The sequence below is a fragment of the Moschus berezovskii genome, chromosome 18 (genome assembly GCF_049115385.1).
Source record: "Moschus berezovskii isolate FMDL1 chromosome 18, NW_MosBer_1.0, whole genome shotgun sequence".
Taxonomy (NCBI): Eukaryota; Metazoa; Chordata; class Mammalia; order Artiodactyla; family Moschidae; genus Moschus; species Moschus berezovskii.
In genome coordinates this window covers 6,331,613-6,356,538 of record NC_142477.1, presented here as the reverse complement: position 1 = coordinate 6,356,538, position 24,926 = coordinate 6,331,613, and the positions used below count along the sequence as shown (strand labels likewise).

The 24,926-nt window shown below is 59.5% G+C and overlaps 1 protein-coding gene across 1 annotated transcript in view; it reads left to right on the top strand.

Moving 5' to 3' along the window:
* The window catches only part of LPCAT1 (lysophosphatidylcholine acyltransferase 1), a 38,673-nt gene extending 20,244 nt beyond the window's left edge, over window positions 1-18,429 (top strand). The window contains exons 3-14 of the mRNA XM_055422306.2: window positions 12-226; window positions 2,525-2,637; window positions 3,865-3,925; window positions 4,201-4,259; window positions 4,910-4,944; window positions 5,738-5,792; window positions 7,465-7,547; window positions 10,548-10,673; window positions 11,497-11,650; window positions 11,921-12,019; window positions 15,252-15,390; window positions 16,396-18,429. Of these exons, the coding sequence (XP_055278281.2) occupies window positions 12-226; window positions 2,525-2,637; window positions 3,865-3,925; window positions 4,201-4,259; window positions 4,910-4,944; window positions 5,738-5,792; window positions 7,465-7,547; window positions 10,548-10,673; window positions 11,497-11,650; window positions 11,921-12,019; window positions 15,252-15,390; window positions 16,396-16,580 (1,324 nt within the window). The 3' untranslated portion in view covers window positions 16,581-18,429. The remainder of the gene's footprint in view (window positions 1-11; window positions 227-2,524; window positions 2,638-3,864; window positions 3,926-4,200; window positions 4,260-4,909; window positions 4,945-5,737; window positions 5,793-7,464; window positions 7,548-10,547; window positions 10,674-11,496; window positions 11,651-11,920; window positions 12,020-15,251; window positions 15,391-16,395) is intronic.
* Window positions 18,430-24,926: the final 6,497 nt, after the last annotated feature.

The window sequence follows — 24,926 nt, the reverse complement described above, 5'->3', positions numbered from 1 at the left end:
TTCTGTTGCAGGGTCGTGGACGTGCTGCTCAAGGCCATCATGCGGACCATGTGGCTCGCCGGCGGCTTCCACCACGTGGTCGTGAAGGGGCAGCAGGCGCTGCCCACTGAGGCCGCCATCCTCACCCTGGCTCCACACTCCTCCTACTTCGACGCCATCCCCGTCACCATGACGATGTCCTCCGTCGTGATGAAGGCAGAGAGCAGAGACATCCCCATATGGGGAAGTGAGTGAGCCCCCCATCCTGCTGGAGAGAGTGAGCCCCCATCCTGCTGGAGAGAGTGACCCCCATCCTGCTGGGAGAGTGACCCCCATCCTGCTGGGAGAGTGAGCCCCATACTGCTGGGATAATGACCCCCATCCTGCTGGGAGAGTGACCCCCATCCTGCTGGGATAATGACCCCCATCCTGCTGGGAGAGTGACCCCCATCCTGCTGGGAGAGTGACCCCCATCCTCCTGGGAGAGTGACCCCCATCCTGCTGGGAGAGTGACCCCCATCCTGCTGGGATAGTGACCCCTATCCTGCTGGGATAGTGACCCCCATCCTGCTGGGAGAGTGACCCCCGTCCTGCTGGGAGAGTGACCCCCGTCCTGCTGGGATAGTGACCCCCGTCCTGCTGGGAGAGTGACCCCCGTCCTGCTGGAGAGAGTGACCCCCGTCCTGCTGGAGAGAGTGACCCCCATCCTGCTGGAGAGAGTGACCCCCATCCTGCTGGAGAGAGTGACCCCCATCCTGCTGGGAGAGTGACCCCCATCCTGCTGGGAGAGTGATGAGCCCCATCCTGCTGGGAGAGTGAGCCCCATCCTGCTGGGAGAGTGAGCCCCATCCTGCTGGGAGAGTGACCCCCGTCCTGCTGGGAAAGTGAGCCCCACCCCTCCAGTCCTTCAGGGAGTCCTCCAGCCCCCTCATCTTTGTGTCAGTGAGCCCACCCCCCCATCCTGGGGGCACTGACACCTTCCCTGCTGGCTGCCAGGTCATGTGACGGCAGACACATCTGCACAGGTCCCACCCCTGCGAACTAGGCCTTGGACCTTGACCTCTGTGTTATGATTTTTTCTGATATTACTGTGATTTTCATTTTTTATTAGCACACAAGTACCCTCAACTGTGAGGTGTCACAGCGCTCCTTCGAGTTCTAACAGAGCGTGTTACCCTTAGCTCACGGAAGCGCTAGAAGCTGGGGCTAGCTTAGTATCTGTCCTGGGGGGTAGTTGCTGGGCTGTGCCGGTTGGTGGGCTCACCTGCTTCAATCTTCTGGGTGCTTCCACCAAACCTCCCTTTCTCCTCACAGTCTTTTTTAGCAGCGTCAGGAATAATCAGTGAGGAAGGATGAAATAGTTTCAGTTGCATGAAAAAGCAAACTGTTTTAAGACACAGGACAAAATATCACTGAGATCTGCTTAGATTTTTTGAGTGCCATGGACCCAACTAGGTAGAATTTTATTCTTTTTAAAAATGTTTTCTTTTCACTTTTGTAAGACCTCCAGGAAATAAAGGTCATGAAATATTATTGTTTACAAGTAGCAAAATGCTCGGAAAAGAAGCTCACAGCCCATCTTGGGCCCAGTGAGGAGTGGCCCTAGGGCAGAGCCGGTGGAAACCCACTGCTGTGGCCTCACCAGCCCGGGAGGGTAACCAACTTCCACGGCCTCTGCTTGCCATCAGGTCAGAGTGTTCTCTCCTAAGAAGTATCTTCCCACCTTTAAATGTTTATTCAAGGACCAGAGTGTTGGTTGTCGCCGTCAGCTTCAGTTGTGGGTGTCCTGAGCGGCCCTCGCCCCCTGCCCACACACACACACACACACACACACACTTGCTGGGGTCTAAGAACAGAGTCTCTATTTCCTTTGTTTTTAACCATGCAGCTTGCAGGGCTTTAGTTCCCTGACCAAGGATTGAACCCATGCCCTCGGCAGTGAAAGCACAGAATTCTCACCACTGGACCCCAGGGAATTCCTAGGAAGGGGGTCTCTATGTCCTGGAGTGGTGACCAGGAGCCACAGAGCCTGGGGTTTAAAACAACAGAAACGTATATTCTCACTGTTCTGGGGGCCAGAGTGAAAAGTCCAGGTGTCAGCAGGTTGGTCTCGAAGGAGAGCCCGTCGCAGGGCCCCTCTGGCGTCTGGCGCTCTTGCTCTCCTGGGCGTACCCCGGCCACGGCCGCGCTCCCTGTTCCTCGTCTCTGCTGTCACCTGGCCATTGGTCCCCTTACGAGGGCACCAGGCCCTGGACAGGGCCCACCCCGTGCAGTGTGACCTCATCTTGACTTGGCCATATCTGCAGAGGTCCTGTTTCCCAGCGAGGTCTCTCCCGTCCGGCGGGTCAGCCCCGTCTGTCTCTCTCTCCTGACTTGCCGTCTGTCACCCCGCAGGTGGGGGCTCCCAGCCGTCCTCTGAGGCTTCAGTGCTGTCGCTGATCCCTTGTGGTCGGCACAGCCCGCGGGGAACCTCAGCGGGGCTCACTGTGCCGCGGGCAGCGCCCATCGGCCCCACCCCCCACAAGCACCCTGCCCTCTCTTTCAGCGTTGATAAAGTACATATGGCCCGTGTTCGTGTCCCGGACAGACCAGGACTCCCGCAGGAAGACAGTGGAGGAAATCAAGAGGCGGGCACAGTCTGGTGGAAAGTGGCCACAGGTGGGTGGCCTTGCTCGTGTCCTGCGTGGATTTATTCCGAAAGACGGGAATGTGGGGGTGGAGGGGAAAGAAACCTGAGGGCCAGAACTTTGCTTCTGTGGAGACATTGTGTTTCATGTTATTTTTGATAAGTGCAAATCCAAAAATGTGCTTGTATATCAGGTATTTTTGGCTCTGGCATTTTAAAATAAGAAATGGGGGGAAATAATTTTCACATGCATCTGAAGTTCCCAAGTCATCTTTTCAGTTATATGTCGGAAATAGCTGAGTGGCCTGGCTCTGGGGTCAGCGGTCTCGTGTCCGAATACCGCACTGGGCTGCATCCCCTTGCTTCTCAAAGCTCTGAGCTTGCCTGGCACGCTTCGTTTCCCTCGGGGCATCGGGAAGGCTGGCCTGGGCTGTGGGGCAGAATCCTCAGCCAGTGGTAGCCGTGGGTGCGGTTTGACCCCTGCTGTATACACATGTAGTTTCTCTTTTCTGTTGAGCTGACCTTGAGAAGCAGGAGCCCCACAGGACTCTCTGGGTTCTGGCTGCTCAGAAAACAGTGACGGCCTTGCTGGTGGGCCCCCTGCCTGTGGATGGGCAGCCCCTGGGGGGCTGTGCTTGCAGGGTCCCAGCTGCCACCCCCATAAGAATGGCATGACCCCCTTCTCCATTCAGCTCACCTGCCCGACCCAGCGTTGGACCCAGCCCCCTGCAGCTGGTCTTTCCTCCAGGGCCCAGGGTTGAAAGCAGCCTTATGGGCTGTATTTTCCAGCACGTGGGGGAAGTTAGCTTCCATCCCCCTGCCGGAAGTTGGTACGAGTCAGAGTGATGGGAGATCCCGGTGACGGGGCGTTGCCTTTGCTGCCGGTTCCGAGGGCGTCTGCGTTGTCGGCCCGGCCCTGGCCCATGAGGCCCCGTCCTCAGCCTCATGCTCCCCGCCCGCGCACCTCTGTCCTGACTGTGCCCATGGGCTGGTCCGTGTCTGGCCCACACAGCAGCTCCCGTGGGCGCTGCTCATCCCACCATCAGGAGGCGCGTGCTGTTTGTGTGTCTGCGTTGCTTCCAGCTTTCAGTAAAACCAGCATTTAGAGGGGGATTCATGAATGCCTTTGCCTCTTCCCTTTCTGCACTGTGTGTGTTTGAAGTGCCTGAACCACACTGGGCCCAGAAGAAGCAGGTTGGGAAGTTGGCCCCTGAACCGGCACTTTGACGCTGATGGTTTTTTTTTCCTCTCATTTCAAGATAATGATTTTTCCAGAAGGCACGTGTACCAATAGGACCTGCTTGATCACCTTCAAGCCGGGTATGTGGTATCTTAGTTCTCTCTTTCTCTGCGAGAAGGTTGGGGAGACCCTCACCCCCAGCAGAGTGCCTCAGCCCGGAGTGTTCTCGAGTCTGTCTCCTGCAACCCTGCAATTTGGTCCAACTGTCCGCGGCAGGCATGGGGTGTCCACGGCCAGCGCCCGGTGGCCTCTGACCGGGAAGCCCACTCTGTTCCAAGACCCACCCAGGCCGTGCGGATGGGGGACGTGCCCCCGAACACTGCGGGAATGAGAGAGGTCCCTTCTCCCTCCGCAGGTGCCTTCATCCCGGGGGTCCCCGTCCAGCCCGTGGTTTTGCGGTACCCGAACAAACTGGTGAGTGCGTTCTCCTGGGCACACGAGTGCTGTGAGTGTCCCGGGGCCGGTGTTCCAGAGTGTTCCCCCAGACTCACTCCTGAAGCCCTGCTCTCGTGGGTCTCGGAGTCCTGGCCCATCCTCAAGCCGAACCTGCTGCTGTGGGACCCGCGTCTCCTCAGCAGCTCTGCCGCCCAGTTCACACTCGGGACCTTTTAAAACTGAGACTAAGTCACACCGAGCTTCCTTGGGAGCCTCGTCATGATGGGTCATGGCGGGCGGTGGGGGGCTGGTACAGACACGGTGAGATCCCTCTGACATCAGTGGACCCCAGAGGCGTTCAGCGCCCCTGCTTCTGAGCCGGGTCTGTGGGCCCCAGGTCTATACGCTGACCCTGTGCCCGCCGGTGTGGACAGACCCGGTGCCTGAACGCCTGTAGAGCCGGCAGCCACATGGGCTGGTGCAGCCGTCCTTACGGCTCTGAAGAGGTGCGCTCATTGGCCGGTTTCTGAGAACAAGGATCCGTCACCAGCCTGTAGAGCTCTAGATTTCTCCCTCTTCAGTTTGTTCCGTCGGCTCGTATGAAGCAGGGTGCTGGGCGGCTCTGGGAGGAGGGGGATCATGGGGGCGAGGGGCTCCATCGGGACTCACGGCTCCTCTCCTGCCCCCAGGACACCATCACGTGGACGTGGCGAGGCCCGGGAGCGTAAGTCAGAGCCCACGCTGTCCTCCCTTCCAGGGCCCCCGAGCCGCTTCATTTAGGGGTCGCTACGCCGGCCAGCAGTTCAGTTCAGCCCAAGGAGTCCGGCTGCACGAGGTGGCCTTCCCCACACCCGGGATCCCGGGACTGAAGTTGATGGTCTTCCCCCTGGTGGGAGGGGAACAAATTCCTCTTCCTGCCTGCATGTGTCCGCTCAGTGATCAAGCGCACAGCTTGACCCCCGAAAGGAAGGGGGCGCACAGGGCCCCCACCCACGCAGCTGCAGGGGCACACGGGGGCCCAGGCGCCAGCGTGTGTGCTGGTGTTTGGGGGGATGGGCAATCCTCCCAGGGCCCCTGGCATGCCCAAGTGGCGGGGGCGGCATCGCCAAGGCTGGAGGGTGGAGTGGGAGGTACAGAGCCGGGGGAAGCTGGGAGAGGGTCTGGGAAGGGGGTCCTTAAGGGTCCTGGTGAGCTGGGCTTGGAGCCGGTCATGAAGAGGTGGCCGGTGGAAGGGGTGCCACAACCTCGGGCCTGGGGGCCCTGGAGGCATCCTGAGCCGGAGGACGAGCAGGGGTGCAGCCTCGGGTCACAGCAGGCAGGCGTGGGCGTCTCTGATGAGCTCAGCCTTGTCCTCAGGGCTGCGTTACGGTTGAGGTTCCAGCCCAGGAAGGCTCAGCGCCTCCCGGAGACCAGCCTGCTCAGGGATGCCCTCTGCAGGGGAGCGGGGCGTGGAGACCCGGCTTCGGAGCTGCAGGGAGTTGAGACTTAACTGTGCTGTACGTCTGTTCATGCTGAAGGTTGAAAATCCTGTGGCTCACGCTGTGCCAGTTTCACAATCAAGTGGAAATTGAGGTTTGTCTAGATGGCGTCACACAGCATTGTGTGGAGTCTGTACTGACGTGGTGTTTCGCAATGTTGTGTTGTATGTGTTGCTGCAGTGTTACATTATGTCATGTTAGGGTCTCCATAGACAGAGTGTTGACATCTATACGGATACAGTGTTATATCGGGATATTATACAGCATTCTGCTGGTTTCTGTACAAGGTTACAGGTTACCCGTCTTGCTTCAAACGCTCCATTTCTCATGGCTTTTAGAGGGTCCCCAGGGGGTCGGCCACTTGATGTCTCTTGGATGACCTTTTATCCACTCAGATAGGATTTTAAATATCAACAGGAAGCTGAGCCCATTGTTCCCTTATTATGGTTAGTGTAGTTTAAGAGCATGTGAAATTCGCACACAAGCAATTAATGATCCTCCTGCTTGTATTTTCAGCCGATGCTAACACGGCTGCCATCGTACTACTAAACGTACCACACTCTTGTCCTCTGTTGAATACCCGGTCAGACCAGGCGGACTGCCCACCAGGCTTCAGCCCGTCGCCAAAGTCCCAGTACCCGCCCTCTCTGCTTGGATAAACATGCCACATTCATGCAGCCTGTAAATTTAATCGAGTAGAGGAGGAATAGTCTATTTTCTTAAAAGTGGAATTCACTTGCTACTCCTACATCTGAAAAATGAAAGACTAGTCTTACACAACGTAAAGCTTTTCATCTGCTACCTTCCAGTAAACACTGCAGAGTAATGCTGAATTTACATATGATCCCGGCCTTCAGCCAGGCTTTTCACTTCAGTAGAAATGAGCCACTTAGCAGAGGACTGAGCTGAAAGCGCCGTGACCCGAGCCCGGGGGCAGCCGGCCCGCAGCCCAGGATGTTTGCTGTGGCTCGTCCGCTGGTGGCTGGGAGGCAGCAGCAGGCGAGTCTCTGGCGAGGACGCTCTGTTTCAGCCTGGCCTTTTAAGAGTTGAAACTGTGTGGCTTTGTGATGTTGCTCTGAGCTCCTTCCTGTGTCACCCCTACAAGGTGCCAAGGAGCTGAGGGGGAGCTGTTGCAACTTGCAGAGTTTTTAAAAAGGTAGCCATGAGTGAGAAGCCAGAGTTACGTGATGAGAGCTGATAGGATGGCAGGCGTTCCTGTCATCTTGAGTATCCGTGTTAAAGGGGTGCAGTGATGTTTATTTTCCTTTTCTACAACGGAGCCTGGCCCAAGGTGCAGGACTTATGTGCATAAAACACTGTGAGCTTCAGTCACACAGACCCGAGTTCCTGGGGCGATTTACCCTACTCTCCAAATGCAGCAGCTGTCCAAAAGCCGCTGAGAGCCTCTCACGGGAACACACAGCTGAGACCGTGAGAAGCAGGAGCACGTGTGTGATTCTTCTCTATCTAAAGTCTGAGCCCCCGGGTGGCGCTCCCGCTCCAGCCCCGACTGCCGTGTCGAGGGAGTGGTGCTCCTGGTGAGGCAGGGCAGTGTGGGACTGTGCACGTGTGTGGGTGTGTGCGTCTGTGTGTGTGCACGCGTGTGCACCTGCTTGAGCAGGAGTGACAGCCCCAGAGACGACTCCAGCGGACGGTGCGCTGACAGCCCTGCATTTGTCAGGGTGGAGGTCGCGCTGTGGTGGTGATGGCGGCGGGGCGGGGAGAGCCCGTGCTCGTGCAGGTGACCGGCTTCTCTGTGTGTGCAGTTCCTTCCTGTGTACACGCCCTCGGAGGAGGAGAAGAAGGACCCCGCCCTGTACGCCAGCAACGTGCGCCGCGTGATGGCAGAGTGAGTGAGCCCGCCCCCGCCCCCGCCCGCCAGCGCAGCCAGGTGGGGGTTCTGTGGACGCCCCAGTGCCCTTGGCCTTGCCAGGCCCTCGTTACTAGGTGTCCCTGTCTGCCAGTGTCCTGGCCTTGCTGTAGACCAGCCGGCAGCCGGGGGAGATGGGTTTGAACCAACTTGGCCGAGCGTCAGCCAGAGTGAGCTTGGCCGCGCGCTTTGTCTCCCCGTCCTGTTGGAGGACATTTCTGCTTGTTCAGCCTTTGGAGGATGGGTCATTGCCCCCGAATTCTCTGCATTGCAGCCTTCCCTGTGAGCCAGCAGTGCCTGCAGGGCTGTGTCCGTGCGTGCCCCGTGGAGACAGGCAGTGGGGCCGTGGGCAAGAGCATGCTGGAGGGCCTGGGCCGGCACGTCCTTGCTGCCCTCCACCTGAGAGCGTTACTGAGGTTCTTCCTCTGCTGAGCGTGGGTTTTGTGTACTGAATCCCGTGCCACTTACAGGATGGCGTGCCTGCAGCCAGGAGCATCCCCGCCTCAGTTTCCCTGCAGCTCCTGGCTGGTTTCAGGCCCTGGCAGCCTCACCCCAGACCCCAGGCATTTGGTCTGCCCACACGCCTCAGAGCCTTCGGCACTGGGAGCAGAGTCTGGGGAGAACACGCCCCACCCCACCCGATGCTGATTCTGGGACACAGAGCCACCGGGCGGCAGGAGGAGCTCACCTGTCACCTTTTGGGAAGTCAGGGCAGCATGGGACCCTGATCAATCCCTGTACAGATAGACTATCCACAGAGTTGAAGGCCTGACAGTTTGGGTGTGATTTTTTTGTTGTTGTTGAGTACTCTTGCCTGGAAAATCCCATGGACGGAGGAGTCTAGTAGGCTGCAGTCCATGGGGTCGTGAAGAGTCAGACACGACTGAGCAACTTCACTTTCCCTTTTCCCTTTCATGCATTGGAGAAGGAAATGGCAACCCACTCCAGTGTTCTTGCCTGGAGAATCCCAGGGACGGGGAAACCTGGTGGGCTGCTGTCTATGGGATCGCACAGAGTCGGACACGACTGAAGCAACTTAGCAGCAGCAACAGCAGCAGCAGTTTATATTCAAGTAAATTAACTATTAAAAATCTTAACTATGTACCCTAAGGAAACTTATACTGTCACACAGTCTGTATTGGCCCAGTGGGAAAGGACAGATACCCGTGGGGTCCCCTCTTGCCTCGCGGCTGCAGGAGGATTCCAGAACCGTGAGGGTCCCGCCCGGGGTCCAACAGACTTTGCAGGTGGCCCGGGGACACTGGACCTCCTGCTGCAGCGCTGGCTCCCGTCCCCACACGGCCAGACTGAGTGCTCTTAAGGGGAATTCAGCAGCCGTGGAACGGAACCTTCAGGGTCATCGCCATGGCAAGCAGGAACCATGCCATGCCCTCGTACCTGCCAGGGACTAGGTCCAGGGCCCTTAGAGACCAAAGTTCAGGGAGGCTCAAGCGCCTCGTGTGCTGCCCTCCGTGTCCTCGGATGTGGAGCCCTGGATCCGGAGGGCCGACTGTCCCGCCGAGATGAGTGAAAGCCCACTTGGTTACAGACACGGGGTTGGCGGGGTTGTTCTCGATACCTGGTAAATTTCCCACCGTGAATGCGCTTTCCATAATCGTCAAGAGAACGCTGTTTTCCGTGAAATCTGAGACAGCCGGAGGGATGACCAGGTTCTGCCTCCCTCTGACCTCAGGGTAGTGCCAGCCTGGAGAGCAGGGTGCCCTGCACCCCAAGAGTGGCTTCCTGTCCCTGAAGGCGCCTGATGCGGGCTCCGTCCCTCGTGGGCAGAACTGCAGAGGTACCAGGCTGACCTGCAGCTGGGCAGCCCCAGGCCCCAAGCCACTGATGTTTGCGGTCAGCTATTCAGCCTTTGTGTTTAGTGCCGAGTGTGGTGCTTACAGTCATTGCTGTTAGTTTGTATTTTGGCTGCACCGCTTGGCACACGGGCTGGTTCCCTGACTAGTCATCAGCCCCAGGCCTCCACAGTGAAAGCGCCAAGTCCTCACCTCTAGGCTACCTGGGAACTCCCTGAAATATGCCCTTAAACATCACCGGTTTACACGCCTCGGCACCCAGAGCACTCAGCGCCCAGTGGCTCTTGTTAAAGGCGCCTGTGTGGGGGTGGTGGGTGTCTGTGGGCTCCGCAGGCACCCTCATCCCATCCTGCAGGCTTGGGGGAGCCCAGGGGGAGGGTCGGGGCTGCCCAGAGGGGGCTTCTGGGGGGGAACTGACAGGAGGGGCCTCAGTCCGGTGGAGCTGGGGGCAGGCCTGCGGCTTCTGCCCGCGTCACTCGCAGGTGGGAACAGCCCAGGGAGGCCGAGCCCGCCCCCCTCTGTCGGATGGGAGGACTCACGGGGCGCTGCCTGTCCTGCCTCCTGGGCCAGGGGCCCCCAGAGCGGCCCTCCCCTCCCACGTGTGCGTGCTCTCGTCCGCTTTCACAGCCCTCTGATGCTGGGGGGCTCTGCCCCCCCACAGTGCTTCCTCACAGCCGAGTGCCGGCAGGAGCCCCCAAGCTGCCCGTTTCTCCAGCACCCCCGCGCCCCACGCCTCACCCAGGGGGTCGCTCCTTTTCTTGGGAGGCTGTTCTCTCCATGACTCTGCCTTCCACCCTAAACACCACCTGGATTCTTATCAACTTCTACTTTTAACGTGTAACTAAGCTTCATTGAGGCTACAGAACGTGGAAACCTAAGCAGAAGTGCCACTTACAGGGCAGACAGCTTGGGTCGTGCGGAGGGCAATCTCTTGTTAAAAACGCATGCGTTGGGGGGACAGACCGCTCCAGGGCGCTGCACCCACAGGTCCCGGAACAGGAAGTAGGACATGTGAGTTGGCAGGCATCACTGTCGCATGGGTCTCCGCCGCCAGAGCTGATTCTGGAGCAAGAGGGACCGGGACTCGGGGCCTCCACGTGTGACGCCGCTGTCCGCACTCCGTGCTGCCCTGAGGGCTGCTGACCCGGCCCCTCCTGTCCCGCAGGGCCCTGGGCATCCCCGTGACCGACTACACGTTCGAGGACTGCCAGCTGGCCCTGGCGGAAGGCCAGCTCCGTCTCCCCGCCGACTCCTGTCTTCTGGAGTTCGCCAGGCTGCTCAGGGGCCTGGGGTGAGTTCCCTGGGCCTCGCTCGCGGGCGCTGAGTTGGGACGGCCACCTCGTGGGCACTTGGGACAAAGGAGTGAGACCTTTCAGCAGGAGCAGGCTTCGTGTGGGCCCAACCCCACCAGGCTCCGCAGGGTCCCCGCCCGGGCACTGATGACAGACCTGAGGTCGCAGGCAGAGGGCACTTGAGATAATTAACGGTGCTCTTTCTGAGGTTTCGGGTTTTTCTTCTTTTTTCAAATGCCAGCATCATTCCACGCAGACGTGTCTTAAACCCTGAATGGCTGGCCTGACTGTCTCTTTATGGACGGCCTCCCAGCCCCGCCCCGCATCCTGGGAGGGCCTGTCCCAGGGTGGGCCCGCACACCGCGGGGTCCTGGTGCTTGGGGGGGGGACACAGTTGGCCCTCAGGCTTCTAGAAGAGCCCCTCTTCCCGAGGACTGATTGATGGTCCGTCTGGGAATCATCTTCATATTTTGTTGTGTCTTAAGACACAACAGCCACTCCAGTACTCTTGCCTGGAGAATCCCATGGATGGAGGAGCCTGGTAGGCTGCAGTCCATGGGGTCACTAAGAGCCGGACACGACTGAGCGCCTTCACTTTCCCTTTTCACTTTCACACATTGGAGAAGGAAATGGTACCCACTCCAGTGTCCGTGCCTGGAGAGTCCCAGGGACGGGGGAGCCTGGTGGGCTGCCGTCTGTGGGGTCACACAGAGTTGGACGCGACTGAGCGACGCGGCGGCAGCAGACGTGACAGTAAAGCTTCCGTTTTCAGCATTCTGTGACCTTATCGAAAATAATCTTTCCCTCATTTTTTTTCTTTAGCCTAAAACCAGAAAAACTTGAACAGGATCTGGACAGGCATGCGGAAACTGCCAGAATGAAGCAGGGCAGGAGGGTGACTCTCCCCGAGTTCGCAGCGCAGCTGGGGGTCCCTGAGTCCAAGTCGCTGGAAGACCTGTTTTCCCTGTTTGATGAGGTATGGGGTGGGGACAGCTGTTTTTCCCTGGGGGCAATTATAGAAGAAAGGCGAGACCAGCCTTTGTTGCCCATCTTCCTAGCCATGCTGTCTTTTGGAGTGTCTCCTCCTGTGCTTGTCAAAGGCAAATAGAAATTTGGCTTTTAAATCAGTGTTTGCCGACAAGCACGCCTGTAGTTGGGGGAACTGGCGCAGGTCGTTCGAAGACCCCTGACTCCACGCACGCCCTCGGGAGGTGGCGGGGCTCTTGTTGAAGGTGTCTCTCCCCAGAGCGGCAGCGGGGAGGTGGACCTGCGTGAGTACGTGGTGGCCCTGTCTGTCGTCTGCCGGCCGGCCCGGACCCTGGACACCATCCAGCTGGCGTTCAAGGCAAGTGCGGCGCTTCTGCAACTTTAACGTGTGGGGTCGGGGAGACACGGGCTCGTCTGACCTGTGGTACACTTTGTAGCTCCTTAGGACGTTAGGGAACTTAGTCGTGTGCCGGCTCTTTTCACGTGAGCTTGTACCAGCCCTTGCTTGCAGAAAGGCCCAGAAGTGCCTTTGCCTGGCTCCTCCTGGATGAGAGTCCCCGCCCCGCTTCCCGAGTCCTGCTGGTGCCAAGCAGGACCACTGGGCTGTCTGTCCCCACACAGCCTCCCCGTCGGCTGCTGACCGGAGGAAGCAGGGCTTCGGGCCTGAAGAACCACCTGCCCCAGTGTGACTCCGAGCCAGGCTGCTCATGAGGCGGGCAGTGAGTCTGGGAGGCAGGGAGAGGGTCATGCTGGAGTCTCGGCCCACCCGGATCCACCCAGTGGTCCCAAAGGCTGGTCTCGCGGGGTCAGTCCCCCAGGATGGAGCGAGGCAGGCCTTGCCTGCCGAGAGACAGGCTCCATCTCACATGATCAAGACTCACGGGCACCTGCTGTGTGTAGGTCAGGGACCCCTGTCCGTCAGTGGTGGAGAACGCCATCTCTGCCTTTCAGCCCCAGCAGACCCTCTCCACGGCTGGGAGGGTCCCCGCGGTGCAGGGCGGCTTCCGCCAGTCCCTGCAGAGGAGTTAACGGGCAGCATCAGTGCTTGGTGGACCCAGGCCAGGAAAGCCTGTCGGCGTCCTCCAGCCTCAGCGGCCACCTCTCGGGGCCCATCGCCCCTGTGCCAGCCTCGCCCCACCGGGCAGAACCTGCCGTCACGATGGTGGCTGGTGGGGGCAGGTGACCTGTTTTCAGGGCAGCAGCTGAGCACAAGCATGAAGGTGCACGGGCCAGAGGGAGGGCAGGGCCATCTGTGCGGCTGCCCCGAGGGTCCCGGCGCTTCTCCACCGCGGCCTCCCCTGCAGGGACCGCCCCTCCAAGGCCCCCCGGAAAGCAGGCGGCCCCCGTGTCTGGTGTCCCCACAGGGCGCCCACATGCGCTGCTCGTGTGGACGGGCTGCCCCGCCTGCCATTGACGACTACAGGCTCTCCCTCTGTCCCACCCGCAGCCCAGGATTGGGGCGCGTGTCAGTGGGTGCAGGCAGGCGGCCCCGAGGTGTGGTGGGGGTCCGCAGGGTGTCCTGCCCGGGGTGTGGACGCGCCTGTGCCCTCCTCGTGCGCCGGTCACAGTGCCCCAGGGCCGGTGGTCGCGATGCAGCATTACCGCGGAGTTCGGGCTCCCTGAGACCCACGCTGACCTGGGGCTTCCCCAGAGCGGTGCTCGCAGGCAGCATAACATACTTCTGGGTCCCTGTTTCCATCTTGTCCACTACTGTCGTCAGCTCGGTCGCTCAGTCGTGTCCGACTCTCCCCGACCCCATGAGTCACTGCACGCCAGGCCTCCCTGTCCATCACCAACTCCCGGAGTTCACTCAAACGCATGTCCACAGAGTCGGTGATGCCATCCAGCCACTTTATCCTCTGTCGTCCCCGTCTCCTCCCACCCCCAGTCCTTCCCAGCATCAGAGTCTTTTCCAGTGAGTCAACTCGTCGCATGAGGTGGCCAAAGTACTGCAGTTTCAGCTTCAGCATCAGTCCTTCCAATGAACACCCAGGACTGATCTCCTTTAGGATGTACTGGTTGGATCTTCCTGCAGTCCAAGGGGCTCTCAAGAGTCTTCTCCAACCCCACAGTCCGAAAGCATCAGTTCTCGGCACCCATTTCTTTATGGTCATCACCATGTAAAACTGCAGATACAGTCATGGTACAAACCCTGTCACCTCAGAAAGGTGAAGGGGGGAATCCCAGTGCCTCCTGGTTTTTCTCATACGGACGGCAGGGTTGTCTCTGGACGAAGACAGAGGCCCCCTCGCTTTCGGTGTCACAGCGGCAGGCCTCAGGCCTGCTCGTCCCCCCACAGCATCTTGACTCTGGTGGGTGGGAGGCGCCCGCGGGCCGGGCTGGACTGTGGGGCTCTGGAGGCTGCATGAGAGGTTTGTCTGCAGATAGTCTGGTTCGACAAACATAAAGAGGGAGTGAGAATACGAGGGGACTCGGGAGCTATCCGCCCCACAGCCCCAGGCCAGGGGATAGCGGGCTGGGCCGCGGGGGCAGTGGAAGCAGCCCTCCAACACAAACCAGGGGTAGGCCGCCAGAAGGACCTGGTGCTGGGTCTCCCACCTCCGGAAGGCTGTGTGTGCGGGTGGCTGGCTTGTCTCGCTGACAGAATTCGGTGAGTCCCCAGGGGTGCTGGGTGGGGCCTGAGCTCTGCCCGACCCCAGTGAGCAGGCATCCTGCCCGGGGGAGCCCACCTCCAGGCGGGAGGGCAGAGTGGACGCTCCAGAGGTCGTGGAGTCCAGGAGCAGCTGGGCTTGGGGGCCCCCAGGTCACAGTGGGGAGCGCAGCCCTCAGGCGGCATGGGGGGGCGGCCCCCAGCTCTGTCGCAGTCTTGGGGGGCCAGGGGGCCTCCTCCAGAACTGGGCAGGAGGGGCGTCGGGAAGGTCAGCCACACAGGGACAGGGGCTGCAGGTGGGTCTCGGCCCGGTGGTAACCGAGGCTGTGGGTGCACCAGCCCGTGTGGTCTCACTGTGGTTGTAAGACACCCACAGCGACGACCGGCAGGGAACCCTGAGGACAGGCCCGTCACTCACAGGTCCTGGAGGGCCCATGGCACGGACACAGCGAGGTCACGGGGAGAGTGGATCGGGCTCTGCCTTTGCGGGGGGTGAGGGTGGGGCCTGGGGCTTCAGGGCTCACTCTTCAGCAGTGAATTCAAAGCAGAAGCGGGGAAGTTCGGGAAGGAGGGGAGAGGGGTCACTGCAGTGGTCCGCTGTGTGGATCACCAGGGCTCCTTTGAAGGGGACCTCGGGGGCTGGGGGCTGGCCTTGCTCCTCACCCTGCGGTTTTGCCGGTGACCACACGTCACAGCCATGGTGTGTTCACCCAGGGGGATGTCTGAAGTGGGCACCTCGCAGACAACAGCCGAACGCCAGGCCATTGCAGTGTCCATGGCACCGTGTCTGGTGGATTTAAGATATAAGAGTGGGGAACTGAAGGCCCAAGGGCTGGGTCATGGAGCTGGGCTCCGGCCGTCCCAACCCGGTGGGCCCCGGCTGTCCCGACCCTGTGGGCTCCAGCCCAGCCTGAGCGCGGAGCAGCCCCGGGCCGTGTGGCAGGGGAGGCCACTGGGTGACGCCTGCCTCGCCCCGCAGATGTACGGCTCACAGGACGGCAGCCTCGAGGAGCATGCCCTGGCCAGTATCCTCAAGACCGCCTTGGGGGTGGCGGAGCTGAACGTGACCGACCTCTTCCGGGCCATAGACCAAGAGCAGAAGGGCAGGATCACATTTGGTGAGTGGCCAGGAGCCGGGGAGGACACCCCCATGCCAGGTGCGGCACCCCGCTCCCCTGCGACCCTGAGACCTGGCAGTGCTGAGGCGGGGCCCCATCTCCTCTGTGGGGGCGGTTAACGGGCACGGTCCAGTCCGTCTGGCAGTGAAGCAGAAGCCCTCCCAGGGGCTGCAATTGGGCAGAGATCAGGGCCCCTGGGGCCAGGAGGGGTTCTGCCCTGACTCCTGGGGGACCTCCTCGGGGAGGGCGGTGGGGGCTGGGCCCTGGCACCTGTCGCCACACACGGTTGGGACGGCTGCGCGCCTCAGGCGGGAATCCAGCCGGAGGAGGGCAGCAGGAGCCCCCGAGGGCAGCCGGCTCGTCAGAGGATGAGCAGTAATCTCCCTGAGATAAGAGCAGAGTTTGCTCAGGAAAGGTCACTGCGCGTCTTGTTTGGCTGTGTTTTAAAATCACATCCAAATGTCACGTTGAGCCGCCGCGCCTCGCTTTGGGTGCGCACGGCTGCGGTAAAGGGGTCGCGGGGAGCGGGGGCTGCCGCGGCTCTGAGCCCCGGGGACTGGAGACCCCTTGGAGGCTGTTCCCGCTGCCCGAGGGAGCACGGGCGCTTCTCCGCAGCCGCCTGGAGCCTGCGGCGCCCCGACCTGGGGCTCAGAGCATCGCCGAGCCCCCGGGGCGCCCCCAGCAAAGACCCAGGGCGTCCCCCACCGCGAAGCCGGGACGCAGAGTCACCGGGAGACACAGCACAGGCCCCGCGAGGGCTCGGGAGTCCCAGCACCGGGTGTCCCCAGGGCATGGCCGAGTCCATCTCAGGACGCTGAGCACCCGGTCAGCTCCCGGAAGGGCGTGGCGGCCGCGGGGACCAGGGCGCCCCCGAAAGCAGGCGCCGGGCCTCCTGGGCGGGCACGCGGGTCCCGAGGCGCCCCCGGGTGCGAGCGGGCGCCCGGAGAGACGCCAGGCGAGGCCGCTGCCCCCGCGCTGCTAGCCGCCGTGCCTATGTCTCTCCAGCCGACTTCGAGAGGTTCGCGGGAGCGGAGCCCGGCTTCGCGGAGCAGTACCTGTACGCCGAGCAGCCGCGCCCGCGGAGCTGCGCCCGGGTGCCCCCGGCTCCCGCCGCCAACGGCTTCTGCGCCGACTTCAGCCCCGAAAACTCGGCGGTCGGGCCGGAGCCTGTCCGCAAGAAGCTGGACTAGGGCGGACGGGTCTGGAGCGGCCCGGCCTGGGGCGGCCTCCCTCCGCGCGCGCTGCCCCCGGGCCGGGCGGACCCTGCCCGCGGAAGCAGAGCCCCTGCAGCCCGCTTCCCGGCGGCGCGCCCCTCGGAGGCTTGTCCCCGCCGCGAGCCCCGGCCCTGCCCCCGTCCTCGCCCGCGGGCCCGCGGGGCCGGGCCGGGCCGGGCAGTGCGGCCGGCGGCCTCCACGGGCGCTCGGAGCCGAGGCTCCCGCCCGCGTGTCGACTCCAGCACAGTCTCCGCCGCGCCCCGCGGACTCCGCGGGCAGGGCCGCCGTCCGATTTTTAAACGTTTCTATATTTGCAGGAGCTCATGAGTCTTTTGTAAACTTCATTTAGATACTTCAGGAAACATTCAACCTTTTTTTTACGAGAAGAGAATCGTTTTTCTACTTCGTTTTCCTTTGAGGGTCGGACGATATTTATTTATAGGCCCTTTTTTGATAGATCCTGGGGCTCTTTGGGGCTTTGAGTTGACCCTCTCTCCAGCCCCTCCCATCGGGCAGCCCCCATGCCCGCCCCTGCGTTGGGGCGCCACAGGCACGCCCTCCGGAGCCACCTTCCTGCCGCCGCAGCCCTTTTCAGCCCCGCTGCCCTTACACCAGCTTGGGGTTTCTGTTTCGGGGTGACCGGATCCACTTCAGCGAGTGCAGGCTGGGACCAGAGTCCTGAGCGGGGGGAGGGGAGTCCGGCCGCGGTGGAAACCGGCGGGGGGCTCCTGGGGGCTCCTGTCTCCCCGGCTGGCACCCCGAGGGCACAGCCAGTCCCTGGGAGGCTCCACCAGCAGCTGACTCCCCCCAGCAGCCCTCCTTTGTCCCAGGTTTCCCAGGGTGTCAGGAGCCAGGGGAGCCTCAGGGAAGGAAGGTGTAGGGAGCAGGTGGTGGGATTCAGGGAGACCTGGGGCTGGGGTCCCTCTCTGGGCCCAGAGGTGGGGGGCAGCAGCCCCGGGCTCAGGGAGGGGCTCCAGGGGCCTCCTTCACGCTGGTGAAATCACCTTGATTCGTTTCCTCAGGACGTGATTAGAAACGTGTCCTCAAAGCACAGTGACAGCCACCTGGAGTGGGTTCCCGGAGCAAAGCCTCTGGGTTTGTTTGGGACTTTTTTTTTTTTTTAATTTCTAAAGCGATTGGATTTTCTCTTGGGGCCGTCGCCACGGAAAGTGAACACCAGGGCTGGAATTGCAGAACAAATATTTACTGATTTCCTGAGGCTGGGAGACCTGCAAGTCGACAGACAGAGGGACAGGCGTCAGGAAAGGAAACCCCTTCACTTCCGTTCATTCCAGAGCCCCTCCCGCCCCTCGTAGGGCAGGGGGCACCTGACATCATTCCAGGGCGCTGGCCCGTCGGACACAGAACTTCTAGCACAGACTTGTCAGCAAACAGGACTGAGGTCATGACCACAGGGTGCATGAAGGTTCATCTTTACAAGACGAAGCCCCGCGCCCAGCCATGAAGGAGGTGAACGAGCCAAGATGTTCTGAGCAGGGGCCTCCGCCTGCGTCTGTGGATGAAGGGGTTTTGTTTTGAATGAAACGCTGCTGTGCGTTTTCAAGAAAAAATCTCTGATAAACAGACCTTGAATGGATGTTTGTTCCTCCTGATTCTTTCTCTTTTGTAGTGACTTAGGGCCGTGGGTTCAGAGCTGTGAATGTACAGAGCTCAAGGGTGAATCCCCCTTGCGTGGGACCAGGAGCTGCGAGGGGCCCACCGCCTGCAGGGGCCCCACTGGGGGTGGGGGAGGAAAACGGGCAGCTCCAAAACAACTGGAGGTTTTCAGTAGAACGAATAAAACATAACGTTTCAAATGCTTGAATGTATTTTGTTACGTGTGCTTTTTTATTAGAAAGGCAACAGCAGATGTGACTCAGGCTGTCACAGGAGCACCTTCTGGCTGAGGTTTCTTGCTGCTTTTTTAAGAGGCTGGGAAAGCACGGTCATTGAAATTCCATAGGAAACACTTTCTGGATAATGGGAGGGTCTGGATGTTTGCCGCTCACACAGATAGCGGCTGACGTTTCCCAGAACTCAGCCTCCGAGGCTGCTTAGGCCTGCAGTGTCAGTTTCCATCCTCTCTCTGTGAAACCCACACCCTCTTCACACGCTGCTGAGCAGAGTCCGGCAGGGATCTTGAATTCGGGCCCATCGACTCAGTAAAGGATTTAGAAATAGAAGGAAGAGCTGAGGTACTGCAGCCCCAGAAGCCGAACGTTGTGAGTTGTGAACACGGGGTGCTGCCAAGAGCAGCGGGTGGCTGGTGACCTCACTGACCATCCCTGCGGCCACCCAGTGTCCATCCTGACCTCCCTGTGAGGCAGTGACTCCCATGATGTCATGACTCCTCCTCCACACACTCACTTCACTTCTTCCGAGAAAGCGGGGTCCCACCGTCTCCGCTTCCATTCAGGGGAGTTCTTCTAGTGCCAGCGGACAGCGTGGGATGCTCTTCACATGGGAAACTAGGTGGTGAAGTTCCCACTCACCACCACTGCTGTTCCCGCTGTAAAATGAGAGTGCGTGTGTGTACACGCTTGCACACACTTGTACACACATGCACACACACTTGTACACGCATGCACACACTTGTACACACATGCACACACTTGTACACGCATGCACACACACTTGTACAAACATGCACACATGCACATACATGTACACGTGCCTGTGCACGCACGCATGCCAGGCAGGAAGGCAGTCACTGGGGCACTGCAGTTCTGCATCCCGGGGCTGGTGTGCAGCTGAGGCTGGTGTTCTCTGCTGCTCTTTTTCCCAAAGCACCTGGAGCCTTCGTGGTATTGCCTCCACTGGTCATAGGATCAGCTGAGAAAGAGCTGAGAGGCGCCGAGAGGGTCCCCTGCCCCTGCTCCGCTGTCATTAGCATCTGTAACAGCGCCCCATCCTGTTGCCTTGCTGGCAGGAGGACCCCCAACAGCTGTGACCACCTAAGCTTGCAGGACAGTGACTCCACCGTGTCCCTAAGTAGGAGCATCCCAGCCGGGGGAACTGAACCCTTGAAGACAGACGAGCCGGAGCGGCAGAGAAGTTTCAGGGCAGTGACAGGTGACCCTCACTGTCCCCTGGCGCCCCCCCACCCCACGCATCCCCGCGTCCCCGTGCCCACGTAGCCCCTCTCCTGGAACCCACCAGGCGGACGCTCGGGGGAGAAAGAAGAGGCTGATGCTTCTGCAGACGTAAAACACCAGCCCCACTCACATTTCCCAGCCACTGTGCACCACCTGGCCCCTGAGTCCCACAGGCTGGACACGTGCCCAGCGGATGGCAAGCCAGGACATCCCCAGACACAGAGCCACAAAGGGCCCCGGCTCACCAGGCAAGGGTGAGAAGAGCTTTCCCTCGGCTCCTCCCAACCCCCCCCACCCCGTGTCATAGGCGTGGGCCCCACCGAGACCAGCTCGACACACATCCGACGTGCCACGGGCACCCCGTTAGGACCGACCCCGGCACTGAGGTGTCAGAGGCTGACCTGTGTCCCTCAGGCCAGCGCTTCTGGTACGGACTTGCTCAGAGTGTCAGGCTTCCCTTGCAGTGAACTAAACCCCTTCTCGACGTAACATGAGGTGGACGGTCAGCGGTGGTGAGCTCTGCCCTCAGTGCTGGCGGAGACTCAGGGACAGGGTGCGGGGGACAGAGACAGCATCACGACCAGACAAGCCCTTCCCGTCCAGGACGGGAGGGGCCGGGGGGCGGGCGGGGGCTGGCCACAGCCACGCCAGTCTTGGCTGCTCCTGGCCCAGCTCTGGGTGGGGGGTGTGCGTCACCCCAACCCCTCTGTCCCTCGTCACCCTGTCCTCGCTGGATTGGCTGGAAAGAGAGGCCACAGCCACCACCCAGGTCCCACCCTGGATGGGGTACCTGAGATGCGCGCTGCAGAGCAAACACCGTGAGCCCCTCCTGCGGCCACGCGTGCATCCGATGAGCACAGGCAGAGGAGGAGGCCGGCTCAGAGCAGCACTGAGGGTCCCATCACGGAGACGCCAGTCCCAGAGGGGGACCGAACAGATGTCAGCCAGACTTCTCCCAAATCTATCGGCTCAGACAGCCAAGAAGCTCCATTAGCCACAAACAGAAGAGATATAACAAACATACCACAAGGCTCATCACAAAAGGTTCTGGAAGCCACTGGAAAAGAGAACCTTAGAGGCAGCCGGGAAGAAGGAGACACTGCCGAGGAAAAAGGCAAGAGCCGGACGCCTGTGGGAACCCGACTGCAGAAGAGGGTTGTCTGAACGGAGGCTGTGAAGCAAAAACGCACGGCGAGTCTCCGGAGGAAACACAGTGAAACACGGGGGCAGGGCTTCCCTGGTGATCAGTGACTAAGCATCCGTCCTCCACTGCAGGGGACACGGGTTCAGTCCCTGATCGGCGAAGATCCCACAAGCCATGGGCAGCTACGCCCGTGTACCAGGACTACTGAGGCCCGTGCTCTAAAGCAGGCTCTGTAAAGAGGGGCCACTGCAGTGAGAAGCCTGCACACCAGGACGTGAGGGCAGACAGACCGGCTCACCCCGCGACTCAAGGGCGGACAGACCCGCTCACCCCGACTCGAGGGTGGACCCGCTCACCCCAACTAGACAGCGGATAGACCCGCTTACCCCGACTCGAGGTTGGACAGACCCGCTCACCTCGACTCGAGGGTTGACACACCCGCTCACCCTGACTCGAGGGCGGACCGCTCACCCCGACTCAAGGGCAGACAGACCCGCTCACCCCGACTCGAGGGCAGACCGCTCACCCCGACTCGAGGGCGGACCACTCAGCCTGACTCGAGGGCGGACCGCTCACCCCGACTCCAGGGCGGACAGACCCGCTCACCCCGACTCGAGGGCGGACCACTCAGCCTGACTCGAGGGCGGACAGACCGGCTCACCCCGACTCGAGGGCGGACCGCTCACCCCGACAAGAGGGCGGACCGCTCACCCCGACAAGAGGGCGGACCGCTCACCCCAACTAGAGGGCGGACCTGCTCACCCTGACTTGAGGGTGGACCTGCTCACCCTGACTAGAGAAAAGCCCATGAAGCAACAAGGGACCTAGCACAGTCAAAACTAAATAAACAAAAAATAAATATTTTTTTTAAAAAAACATAGAGGTATAACTAATAAACCTATAGCAGAAATGAAATGGAAGGTTTTCTGATAATAATTTCATCCAAACTAAGCAGGACAGTAAAGAAGAGAACAAACAACAGATATACAAATAGAAGACAAATAGCAAATGGTAAAATGAAATCCAACCACGCGAGTGATGACATCAAACACAGACCCAGAACTCCTAAAGGACAGTTGCCAGGCCAAACGAAAAAACAAATGAAAAATTCCAACTATATGCTGTTTAAACACATACTGAAAGTTAAAAACAGGAAATATATGTAATATGCAAACATAACTCTGAGACAGTTGATATGGCAGGATTAATGCCGCACTAAGTGACCTTTAAGCCAAGGAGGATTACGGTGTCAAGGCAAACACTCCAGCTGATAAAGGGTTCAGCTCCCCCGAAGGACCAGTCATCCTAAAGGCGTGCGCCCGCAGCAACACATCCCAGAATGTGCTAAGCAAGCGCTGAGAGAACGAACAGGGGAAACAAACAAATCAGCAAAGAGAGCTGGGGATTCTTCACACGGTTCTCTCAGCAGTCGACAGACCACCAAGGGGAGAAGCGCAGTCATGCAGAACATGTGAACAGCCTTGTTTACCAAACGGACTTAACTGCCATTAAAAATGCACACGAAGCCGTTGACAAAACACACTCTTTGCCTGGCTCAGGGTAACTCTCCATGAACTTCAAGACGTTTATGTCCGGTGGTGTCTGTCCTCTGATGTGGAGGAAGCCTCCTGTTCCAGGGACAGAACCCAGCTCCACGCTCCGACCGCACAAGGGTCTGACCAGGTCTGCGGGCTGAGGGTTGGTCTCTGTCACAGGGTTGTCAACAGCTGCTCAGGCTCCGACTAGTTCTTTTCAACTTAACAAAAGGTAATGAGTCCACAATTTCGCTTCTGGTCAAGATGGAGGCGCAGTGGCTGGTTTCACCTCTGTCCTAGAAGGGGTGGTCAGTGCAAACGCAGGTGGGTTTTGCCTGAACCATGAAGAAATCGTAGCCCCTCGGTCAAACACAACGCTGGTCCCAGTACACAGAGCTTATGAGCAAGACCTGAAAGAATGACCAAACTCTGTGCAAGGAGCTCGCCTGCAGCCCAAAGTTCCAGAATATTCAGAGGGATATACAACTATCCAGCACCCAAAGGATCAAGTTCACAACGCCCTGCCTCCCATTAGAGGTCACGTAGGTGCAAAACTCCAGAAAAGATGACCAATCATCAACAGAAACAGACCCAGAAGTGACTCGGGTGATGTAATTAGTGGATAAGAGCATTGACGATCACTATGCAAAATCGCTGGACTCTGTGTTCAAATGCCGGCAAGGCTGGCCATGAATGGTGGAGCTGCAAAAGGTGTCCTTTAAAAGACACGAATCTGGACTTCCCTAGCAGCACAGTGGTAAAGACGCCACCTGCAATGGTGGAGCTGCAAAAGGTGTCCTTTAAAAGACACGAATCTGGACTCCCCTAGCAGCACAGTGGTAAAGACGCCACCTACAATGGTGGAGCTGCAAAAGGTGTCCTTTAAAAGACACGAATCCGGACTTCCCTAGCAGCAAAGTGGTAAAGACTCCACCTGCCAGTGCAGAAAATAGGGGTTCCGTCCCTGGTCCGGGAAGATCCCAGAGGCCATGGAGCAAATGAGCCTTTGCACAGCTACTGAGCCAGTGCCCTAGAACCCAGAAGCTGCAACCACCGAGCCTACATGCTGCAAGCACTGAAGCACTGGAGCCCATGCTCCAGAACAACAGATGCTCCACAAAGAGAAGCCTGAGCACCGCAGAGCAGAAAACCCACACGGCAACAGGACCCACAGCCCAACAAAAACCAGAAGCAAAATCTAAAAAGACGCAAATCTGAATTCCGCAGACATGAGCCACAATGTCTGCGATGCAAGATGCCCCGCTGGGATGCAGTGAGACTGACATCACAGAAGAGACGGCACGTGAACTCGAAGGGCAGCAGCAGGAACTACCCAAAGCAAAATAGAGACAAGAGACAGATAACTGAGTGTGGGGCTTCAAGTCGCCCGAGAGACCTGCCGCTGGAGTCCCCACAGGAGAAGGGCGGACAGAAAAATATCTGAAGAAATACTTTCCCAAGTTGGATACAAAGTGTAAACCCCTGGGTCCGAGAACTGTAAGGATTCCAAGCAGGAGCGCCATGGAGGAGACGCACCAGGAGCACTGTAATCAAACGCTCAGACCAGATGGGGAACAGTCAGCAGAGCAAAGGGCTCAGGGCAGCAGGGTGAGCAGAGAGCGGCTGCACCCCGCGGCGTCCACGGAACAGAGGGCGCTTCACGTAGCAGAAACCTCTTTTTCAGTGTGTATTTTCTTTTAATTTTTTTAACGCCAAAAAATATAAAAAACCCAAAGAGAAACACAAGTGTTTCTAAACCCAGAAGCTGAAAGAATGCATCACCAGCCAGCCGGCACACCTCACGGCACACCGAGAATGCAGGTCCTTAAGCCTGAAAGTGACTCCGCTCTGGACTCGGGCCTGCGGGGGCTCAGCCGGAACCACGTGGGGACAGAAACACTGCTCCTCGTTGTTAGATCTCTGTCCAGGAGGATTATCTGAAGCAAAAGCGACGACGCATCCTGGGACTCATGACACACAGGTGACGACGGAGCAACAGTGGCCGGGAGGGGTGGCCAGCAGCGGCCCCGGGTCGGTACAGAGGCAGCGTGCCCCGGTGTGTGTCATGCAAAGGAGACACCAGAACAGCACAGTGAAGACACAGCTCAGAGTCCCGCAGAGGAGGCAGACGTGGACTCAGAAACGAAAGACCCGGCCTGAAGGCCAGCAGGAGCGTCGGTAAAGGGGACAGAGGGCACGGTGCAGGACGCGGTGGACTTAACCCTCGTGTTTCAGCAGCACCTTGAATGATCAGAAGTCATCAGATGGGGTGTAAAAGTGAGACCTGACCACGTGACGCCGGCAAGCACACCTGACATGGATACCAACGGACCAGAGGAACAGACCGTGCCGACACCATCCAGAGAAGCTGGGGTGGACAGGGTCTCAGAGCCGAGGCGGTCAGCGGGCCTAAGCGAGGTCAGGCACGATAAGGATGCCACTCCCAGGAGGACGTGGTGACCCTACGGTGTGCGGCTGACAAGAGGGCTTCCGCGTGAGTGACACACGTCAGCGGGACCACAGGGACGAAGAGGCCAGCCCACACGGC